Source organism: Xenopus tropicalis, chromosome 7 (assembly GCF_000004195.4).
Source record: "Xenopus tropicalis strain Nigerian chromosome 7, UCB_Xtro_10.0, whole genome shotgun sequence".
NCBI lineage: Eukaryota > Metazoa > Chordata > Amphibia > Anura > Pipidae > Xenopus > Xenopus tropicalis.
In genome coordinates, this window is record NC_030683.2 from 121,798,820 (window position 1) to 121,809,186 (window position 10,367).

At 46.4% G+C, this 10,367-nt stretch overlaps 1 protein-coding gene across 1 annotated transcript; it reads right to left on the reverse strand.

The window, feature by feature from the left end:
- Window positions 1-1,561: 1,561 nt before the first annotated feature.
- LOC116412392 (myelin-associated glycoprotein-like) lies at window positions 1,562-4,074 on the reverse strand. Its single transcript, XM_031906564.1, has 4 exons — window positions 3,715-4,074; window positions 2,107-2,406; window positions 1,702-1,971; window positions 1,562-1,593 (listed from the first exon to the last, which is right to left on the reverse strand). The coding sequence occupies exons 1-4, from the start codon at window positions 3,911-3,913 to the stop codon at window positions 1,562-1,564; spliced, it is 801 nt and encodes a 266-aa protein (XP_031762424.1). The 5' UTR covers window positions 3,914-4,074.
- Window positions 4,075-10,367: the final 6,293 nt, after the last annotated feature.

Consider the following 10,367-nt stretch of genomic DNA (forward strand, 5'->3'; position numbering starts at 1 on the left):
ACCTGCAGTACCTCCCTGCAATCACCGCCCCAGCCATCACTAATCCCAGGACTGTGATACCGATGAATCCGACCATCATGTACTTGTACATATCTGTAAAAATACAGTAAGTGTTGAGATAATGTTTAGTCACGATGATTTAATTTTGTGCCTACTGTGGGATCCCTAACCAGGACACTGGCTCTGCTGCTACGCATTAGATACAGGAGAAACCAACTAACTGGGTTATTTATTTTCCTATATAAAGAGAGTGACTTGATGTTTCTGTGATGCTGAGTGTGCCTAAAGTATGTTACATACATGTAGCTGTCTGTCGACTAGTTTTATACCTTTACCAATTGGCCATACATCTGTCTGTGCACTGCCCAAAGGGAATTTATCACAACAATCAATTTCTCTTCCAGCCAAGAGTAGAGCCTTTTCTGCCCATGTTCTTTTTGACCAATAAAGTTGTTTAAGCATGCCATCTTGCCACTATGTGTTTCCTTACCCTGATTTGGCCCCTGTATGCAGGGCCGCCATCAGGGCGGCACAGGGGGGACAGTTGTCCCAGGCCAGGACGATGGTCGCTTTAAAGGGGGACCGGCTATGATACAGTTTTTTAGCTCCTTTAAAGAACTACGGGCCCTGTCATTGGTGGCCAGCGGGAAATTTGATTGGTTGCGCCCTGTGTGTCCATACCATATAAAACGTGCAGATGCAGTGGGGAGCTGGCACATATCAAAAGGATGCAGATGGAGGAAGTCGCTGATGGGGGAACTGGAGGATGCCGGAGGGGACCCGGAGGAAGTCACTGGGGGTGGAGCTGGAGGATTCTTGGGGGAGCTGTAGGAGGATGCTGGGGGGGGGGGTGCTGTGCAGATGAAGTGGGGAGCTGGAGGATTATTGTGGGAGCTGGAGGGGGGCTGGAGGATGCTGTGGGGGGGAGCTGGAGGATGCTGGGAAGGACTCTGGGGGGGGAGCTGGAGGATGCTGTGGGGGGGAGCTGGAGGATGCCGGAGGGAAGCCGGAGGAAGTCACTGGGGGTGGACCTGGAGGATGCTGGGGGGAGCCTGTATGCTTAGCAACCATTGACCCATGGAGTCCAGAAATCCCAGTAGGAGAGGAAAAAGAGTGAAAGGAAGACCTAACTTTTGTGCTTCTCTAGGGGGTCTCTTAGTATTTGCCTGAGCGTTCCTACCTGAGTATATTGAGTGCAGATGGATCTCTGTATTGCCCTCTTCATTGGCAGAATAACAAAAAATGTTGCTTGTTTGGGGCACTTCCACTCTGAGTGTGCTCTCTGTCACGTGACCACTAGAGGTGGTGTGGACAACATATCCCTCTCTTGACTGGTTTATCCTACTCTCTGACAGACGCCATTCAATAGAAGCTGATGGGTTGGAATAGGCTATGCAATGGCACTCCATACTAGCCAGGTTCATTATACATTTGGACTCTGAGCTGATTTCTGGTTTATCTGAAAGAAAACACAGGCACAGAAGATCTAATAATGTGTCAGGCGATATATTACCCCCAAACATATTCATTCTACAGCTGAAAGAGATGTGTTTAACGGCTTCTAAAGCCTGTAGCCCATGAGAAGGTCCATTACTGGCCCAGACAGGGAATACGAAGATAGGTAGCAAGAACATGGAAAAATGAAGCTATAGCCCTTTTGTAATCCCCACATCAGCAGAACAATATGAGTTGTTGACTTACACAGCACATTGAGGTGTTGTACCGGTGATATCTGCTTGCCTTCAGAGTTCTGAGCTGAGCAGTAGAATGAAGTAAGGGTCCTCCTAATACTCCAGATAGGGAGAGTGTTGGTTTCCTCTGGCAGTATCAGAGCAGTGCCACTTTGAGTCACCCCATACCAGGCATAATGTTCAGCTTTGGGGTAACTCTGGCTATGGCAGCTCAGGGAGAGGTTTTGACCTTCTCTGATAGGATCATCATTAACGATCACAGATGTGTTTCCAGGAGGATCTAAAGAAGTATCAGCCATGACATCAAATTAATGGCAATTAAGGGTATCACAGTATCAATATCCTTGCTAAGAATTCCCTGCACATCCATATTCCTAATACATTTTAACCATAACCTAGACAGGTTGATACTTACAGAATATCTTTAGTTGAGCTTCTATAACCTTGGACACAAGTCCTCCTTTAAAACTTGTCATGCAGTGTATATATTGTCCTTGGTATTTGCGTTTGGCAGTGAATGTCAGTTTGGAAACAATTTGCCACTTGCCCTCTCCCAGAGTCAATTGCACATTCTTGATTGCTCCAAAATGAACATTCCATTTCCAAGATGGAGGCCGAAGGGGGCATGTATGGTTTATCCGGCAGGTAAATGTGATATTGTCCCCCTCTTTGATGGTGGAACTGGGCTTCTCCAAATCAGGTACTAGTGGTTCTTCTGAAATTGAGATATTACTATTGTTAATTAGAAGAAAATTCTAATTAGTGGCAAAGAATTTGTGGCTAAATAAACATAAGGCAACAGCTTATAATGAGGTTCTGAAGGGGTTGGCCACTATAGGGTGGTCAAAAAAGGGGTTGAGGGTGTTCAAGTCTGTAGGCCAATAATGACAAGTCAAGCAGGTTTGGAATTAGAAGTAGGCAGCAGAGGCAAGTGCTTTGGACCTAAGAGATAGCGGTGGGTGGAGGGGCAATAACAGAATGTATAAATATATATTTTTTTTATTCTCCTAAATTTAAAAAATAGCTATGGCTTGGCAAACATTTCTTCTGTATGGAATTATTGTGTCTTACAGTGCATCTGTAGTTAATAAATTATGCTCCATATCTGGCATTTACTAAATCAGTGATCCCCAACCAGTGGCTCAGGGGCAACATGTTGCTCCCCAACCCCTTGGATGTTGCTCTCAGTGCCCCCAAACCAGGGAGTTATTTTTGAATTCCTGACTTGGGGGCAAGTTTTGGTTGAATAAAAACAAGATTTCCTACCAAATAAAGCCCTTGTAAGCTGATAGGGTGCATAGAGGCTGCCTAATAGCCAATCACAGCCCTTATTTGGCTCTCCATGAACTTTTATGGTGCTTGTGTTGCTCCCCGTCTTTTTATATTTGACTGTGGCTCATGAGTAAGAAAGATTGGGGACCCCTGTACTAAATCATGCTCTATATCTGTTCATGAAATTAAGTGGGTTGTGTTGACCTAACCCAAAGAGCATGGTGGCCTATTTTGGGGCATACTCTGTTTTATGGGTTACATTCTGTCTAGGACAGGGATCCCCAAACTTGTATACCCGTGAGCCTCATTTAAATGGAAATAATGTTGGGGAGCAACAGAAGCACAAAAAAAGGTTCCCAGGTGTGCCAATAAGAGCTATAATTGGCTACGAAATAGCCCCTATGTGAACGGGCAGCCTACAGAAGGCTCTGTTTGACATTATACTTGGTTTTTGTGCAACCAAAACTTGCCCCCAAGTCAGGAATTCAAAAATAACTCCCTGGTTTGGGGGCACTGAGAGCAACATCCAAGGGGTTGGTGAGCAACATGTTACCCCCAAACCACTGGTTGGGGATCACTGGTCTAGGATATTGTAATAATCAATATTACGCAAATGTGTTTGGTTTTTAAATGGCATTAATGCAGCTTTATATGTCTCTTTTGGGGTCATTTACTACCTGTGTGGCAGGGCGCAAAGTGCAAAAAAAAGGCTGATATCCACAATCTAATACCATCCAATTCCATTCCTTACCTTTTACATACAAGTTAAATGCCGAAGGGTAAGTGTAGTTCTTGTAACCTTCAATCTCTACCTTTATCTTATAGGATGCCGTGTCCTCCTTTGTTAAATCTCTTATCCCTATTGAGCAGTCTTTTAAAGCCAGTTTCCCAATCAGCGAGGTTCTTTTATTGTAGCTGGAGTTTTCCGAGTGAAAGATGATATCATTCATTGGTATTCTATCCTCTTTGACTTTTAGCCATGTTAATGTAATCTTTGCCAAAGGATTGGGCAGTGCAGGATGGGAAAATTTACAAGGGATTTCCACACAGGCCCCGGTGACCGTAGAGAGATTCCTTGGGATGGTAATTTTCCAGTCTGTACATTTGGAAAGTGTAAATGCACCTATAAGAGTAGAAGGGATGAATCAGAGACGTGATGGGGTAGGTGGGGGTATTAAAATAACAGGGAGCAAAGAGCATTTTAGACTTGAAGCAACATTACAGCCTTAGTTTCTCTTGTTTTATTTTAAGGCAGCATTGGACTGGGCCGCCGGGGTACTGGGAAAAAACTCTGGTTGGCCCCGGTGGCCCAGACCCGATCCCCACAGGGCACTTCCCCGATCCACCTGTCTCCCTCCCCCGAGCATGAATAAGGGAGGGAGACTGGTGGATCCGGGGGGCGCCCTGCGGGGATCGGGTCTGGGCCACCAGGGTTGGACAGATGTTGGGGGCCCCTGCAGGGGAGGGGTGTGGGTGTGAAGGTGATGGCGCCAATGGGTGGTGCAGGGGCCCCTGAGGCTGAAGCCCCCAGTGGGCCCTGCACCCCCAGTCCGACCCTGTTTACTGGAATTTACTGGACAATTTGGGCACTTGGTCATCATTTTTTATTTTTTGTAGTTTTTGAATTATTTAGCTATTTGTGCTGCAGCTCTCCAGTTTGGAATTTTCAGCCACTATTTGGTTGCTATGGTCCAATTTAACCTAGCAACCAGGCAGTGGTATTAAAAAGAGAGACAGGAATGTAAATAGAGAAGGGTCTAAATAGATAGAAGTAATACAGAGTAACAATAACAATACAATTGTAGCCTCACAAAGCAATAACCTTTTTGGTTACGGTACTGGGGTCAGTGACCCCCATTTTAAAGCTGGAAAGAGTCTACAGACAATAGAAAATAAAAAATGAAGACCAATTTTAAAGTTGCTAAGAATAGGCAATTCTATAACATACTGAAAGGTTGCCTGAGGGCTTTTTGGGTGAGATAGGGATTATCCGAGTGGAAGTACACAAAATCCATAGGACTATAGAGCATTTAGTTTCAAAGTAGTGGTGGGAAAAAACCTTAGGTATCATGTATAGTAAAAGAATAATATTGCAAGTTCACCCTTCCTAGACATTTAAGAGGTGATGGGACCTACAGGGATCATCTAAGAACATCCCCACCCGTCCACTATATGTTACTCCATTGGATCCAACAAGATCAAATAGGGGCACAAAAGGGGACTTTTTTGAAGCATCTATGAAGTTTCTGTCTTACTTATCCCCATGTAAATGATTCAGTTTGCCCTATTTCTCTGAATCGCCTCGTCTTACATGCTTGCCAAGAATCGTACATGTTTATGACAGATATTCATGTTTCTTTTTCATTTTATCATCATTTGCTCTTTGTTCAAAAACTGACATCAAGATCTCAACACAGTCCTCAAACTGTCAAGTTCCGACTCTATAACTCATCTCTTTACTGATTCCTTCTAATACATTATGTCCATGAATAATACATTGCATCAGCTCTTACGTACGTTGTTACATTAAATTAATATTTACATAGTGTTACGTTGGATGTTAATATTGAAACTAACTTTTAGTACCCAGTTGGCAGATCAACTTTTCAAACACTGTGCAAACTTCAGTGATGTGGTACGTAGGTCAGAAAGGATGCCAAGGCTCACTTACTAACAGAGTACAATGTGAAAAATGAATGTTTTTCCCATAATTTTTAGAAGTATTTTCTCCCATCATTGTGGCCAAGAGCCCAGATGAGTTTGCTGCAATTGCACCTATGTGTCAAAACATTGACCGCAGCTTGCACCCAAGTTTAACATAGTAACATACAGTAGTAAGTCCATCATGTTCAACCATAATGCCTATATATAACCTGCTGAGGAATACAGGGTTATGGGAGATAGCTCTTAGTACAAGTTGCCCCAGGGACTGGGCCGATTGCCATCTTGGAGTCAGGAAGGAATTTTTTCCCCTCTGGGGCAAATTAGAGAGGCTTCAGATGGGGTTTTTGCCTTCCTCTGGATCAACTAGCATCTGAAGCCTCTCTAATTTGCCCCAGAGGGGGGAAAATTCCTTCCTGACTCCAAGATGGCAATTGGCCCAGTCCCTGGATCAACTTGTACTAAGAGCTATCCCCCATACCCCTGTATTCCCTCACTTGTACTAAGAGCTATCTCCCATAACCCTGTATTCCCTCACTTGTACTGAGAGCTATCTCCCCTACCCCTGTATTCCCTCACTTGTACTAAGAGCTATCCCCCATACCCCTGTATTCCCTCACTTGTACTAAGAGCTATCTCCCATACCCCTGTATTCCCTCACTTGTACTGAGAGCTATCTCCCATAACCCTGTATTCCCTCACTTGTACTGAGAGCTATCTCCCCTACCCCTGTATTCCCTCACTTGTACTGAGAGCTATCTCCCATACCCCTGTATTCCCTCACTTGTACTGAGAGCTATCCCCCCTACCCCTGTATTCCCTCACTTGTACTGAGAGCTATCTCCCCTACCCCTGTATTCCCTCACTTGTACTGAGAGCTATCTCCCATAACCCTGTATTCCCTCACTTGTACTGAGAGCTATCTCCCCATACCCCTGTATTCCCTCACTTGTACTGAGAGCTATCCCCCATACCCCTGTATTCCCTCACTTGTACTGAGAGCTATCCCCCATACCCCTGTATTCCCTCACTTGTACTGAGTGCTATCTCCCATACCCCTGTATTCCCTCACTTGTACTGAGAGCTATCTCCCCATACCCCTGTATTCCCTCACTTGTACTGAGAGCTATCCCCCATACCCCTGTATTCCCTCACTTGTACTGAGAGCTATCCCCCATACCCCTGTATTCCCTCACTTGTACTGAGAGCTATCCCCCATACCCCTGTATTCCCTCACTTGTACTGAGTGCTATCTCCCATACCCCTGTATTCCCTCACTTGTACTGAGAGCTATCTCCCCATACCCCTGTATTCCCTCACTTGTACTGAGAGCTATCCCCCATACCCCTGTATTCCCTCACTTGTACTGAGTGCTATCTCCCATACCCCTGTATTCCCTCACTTGTACTGAGTGCTATCTCCCATACCCCTGTATTCCCTCACTTGTACTGAGAGCTATCCCCCATACCCCTGTATTCCCTCACTTGTACTGAGTGCTATCTCCCATACCCCTGTATTCCCTCACTTGTACTGAGAGCTATCTCCCCTACCCCTGTATTCCCTCACTTGTACTGAGAGCTATCTCCCCTACCCCTGTATTCCCTCACTTGTACTGAGAGCTATCCCCCCTACCCCTGTATTCCCTCACTTGTACTGAGAGCTATCTCCCCTACCCCTGTATTCCCTCACTTGTACTGAGAGCTATCTCCCCTACCCCTGTATTCCCTCACTTGTACTGAGAGCTATCCCCCCTACCCCTGTATTCCCTCACTTGTACTGAGAGCTATCTCCCCTACCCCTGTATTCCCTCACTTGTACTGAGAGCTATCTCCCCTACCCCTGTATTCCCTCACTTGTACTGAGAGCTATCTCCCCTACCCCTGTATTCCCTCACTTGTACTGAGAGCTATCCCCCCTACCCCTGTATTCCCTCACTTGTACTGAGAGCTATCCCCCATACCCCTGTATTCCCTCACTTGTACTGAGAGCTATCCCCCATACCCCTGTATTCCCTCACTTGTACTAAGAGCTATCTCCCATACCCCTGTATTCCCTCACTTGTACTGAGAGCTATCTCCCATACCCCTGTATTCCCTCACTTGTACTGAGAGCTATCCCCCATACCCCTGTATTCCCTCACTTGTACTGAGTGCTATCTCCCATACCCCTGTATTCCCTCACTTGTACTGAGTGCTATCTCCCATACCCCTGTATTCCCTCACTTGTACTGAGAGCTATCTCCCATACCCCTGTATTCCCTCACTTGTACTGAGAGCTATCCCCCTACCCCTGTATTCCCCCACTTGTTCTGAGAGCTATCTCCCATACCCCTGTATTCCCTCACTTGTACTGAGAGCTATCCCCATACCCCTGTATTCCCTCACTTGTACTGAGAGCTATCCCCCCTACCCCTGTATTCCCTCACTTGTACTGAGAGCTATCTCCCCTACCCCTGTATTCCCTCACTTGTACTGAGAGCTATCTCCCCTACCCCTGTATTCCCTCACTTGTACTGGGAGCTATCTCCCATACCCCTGTATTCCCTCACTTGTACTGAGAGCTATCTCCCATAACCCTGTATTCCCTCACTTGTACTGAGAGCTATCCCCCCTACCCCTGTATTCCCTCACTTGTACTGAGAGCTATCTCCCATACCCCTGTATTCCCTCACTTGTACTGAGAGCTATCTCCCATACCCCTGTATTCCCTCACTTGTACTGAGAGCTATCTCCCATACCCCTGTATTCCCTCACTTGTACTGAGAGCTATCTCCCATACCCCTGTATTCCCTCACTTGTACTGAGAGCTATCTCCCCTACCCCTGTATTCCCTCACTTGTACTGAGAGCTATCTCCCCTACCCCTGTATTCCCTCACTTGTACTGAGAGCTATCCCCCCTACCCCTGTATTCCCTCACTTGTACTGAGAGCTATCTCCCCTACCCCTGTATTCCCTCACTTGTACTGAGAGCTATCTCCCATACCCCTGTATTCCCTCACTTGTACTGAGAGCTATCTCCCCTACCCCTGTATTCCCTCACTTGTACTGAGAGCTATCTCCTCTACCCCTGTATTCCCTCACTTGTACTGAGAGCTATCCCCCCTACCCCTGTATTCCCTCACTTGTACTGAGAGCTATCTCCCCTACCCCTGTATTCCCTCACTTGTACTGAGAGCTATCCCCCATAACCCTGTATTCCCTCACTTGTACTGAGAGCTATCTCCCATACCCCTGTATTCCCTCACTTGTACTGAGAGCTATCTCCCCTACCCCTGTATTCCCTCACTTGTACTGAGAGCTATCTCCTCTACCCCTGTATTCCCTCACTTGTACTGAGAGCTATCTTCCATAACCCTGTATTCCCTCACTTGTACTGAGAGCTATCTCCCCTACCCCTGTATTCCCTCACTTGTACTGAGAGCTATCTCCCCTACCCCTGTATTCCCTCACTTGTACTAAGAGCTATCCCCCCTACCCCTGTATTCCCTCACTTGTACTGAGAGCTATCTCCCCTACCCCTGTATTCCCTCACTTGTACTGAGAGCTATCTCCTCTACCCCTGTATTCCCTCACTTGTACTGAGAGCTATCCCCCCTACCCCTGTATTCCCTCACTTGTACTGAGAGCTATCTCCCCTACCCCTGTATTCCCTCACTTGTACTGAGAGCTATCTCCCATACCCCTGTATTCCCTCACTTGTACTGAGAGCTATCTCCCCTACCCCTGTATTCCCTCACTTGTACTGAGAGCTATCTCCTCTACCCCTGTATTCCCTCACTTGTACTGAGAGCTATCCCCCATACCCCTGTATTCCCTCACTTGTACTGAGAGCTATCTCCCCTACCCCTGTATTCCCTCACTTGTACTGAGAGCTATCCCCCATAACCCTGTATTCCCTCACTTGTACTGAGAGCTATCTCCCATACCCCTGTATTCCCTCACTTGTACTGAGAGCTATCTCCCCTACCCCTGTATTCCCTCACTTGTACTGAGAGCTATCTCCTCTACCCCTGTATTCCCTCACTTGTACTGAGAGCTATCTTCCATACCCCTGTATTCCCTCACTTGTACTGAGAGCTATCTCCCCTACCCCTGTATCCCCTCACTTGTACTGAGAGCTATCTCCCCTACCCCTGTATTCCCTCACTTGTACTGAGAGCTATCTCCCCTACCCCTGTATCCCCTCACTTGTACTGAGAGCTATCTCCCCTACCCCTGTATCCCCTCACTTGTACTGAGAGCTATCTCCCCTACCCCTGTATTCCCTCACTTGTACTGAGAGCTATCTCCCCTACCCCTGTATTCCCTCACTTGTACTGAGAGCTATCTCCCATACCCCTGTATTCCCTCACTTGCTAAACAGCCAACCAGCCCCTTCTTGTCCAACCCCTTCTAATGTATCAGCCAGTACGACTGATTCGGGGAGGGAATTCCACTTCTCAGCTCTCACAGTAACAAACCCTTTCTGAATATTTCAATGGAACCCCCTTTCTTCCAAATGGAATAGCTGCTCTTGTGTCTGTTGGAAGGACCTACTGGTAAATAAAACATTAGAGAGATTATTATATGATCCCCTTATATATTTATACATAGTTATCATGTCACCTCTTAAGCGCCTCTTCTCCAGTGTAAACAGACCCAACTTGGCCAGTCTTTCCCCATAACTGATACTTTCCATACCCTTTACCAGCTTAGTTGCCCTTCTCTGGACCCTCTCTAACTCAATAATGTCCCGTTTGAGCA

What these genes read in the sequence shown, in the direction of transcription:
- LOC116412392 (XM_031906564.1), bottom strand. Translation starts at nt 3,913, where the DNA reads ATGAATGATATCATCTTTCACTCGGAAAACTCCAGCTACAATAAAAGA. An exon ending in AGCTCAACTAAAGATATTCT is followed by an intron (nt 1,972 to 2,106) that starts GTAAGTATCAAC and finishes ATACTTCTTTAG; the next exon opens with ATCCTCCTGGAAACACATCT. An exon ending in ACAACACCTCAATGTGCTGT is followed by an intron (nt 1,594 to 1,701) that starts GTAAGTCAACAA and finishes TGTCTGGGCCAG; the next exon opens with TAATGGACCTTCTCATGGGC.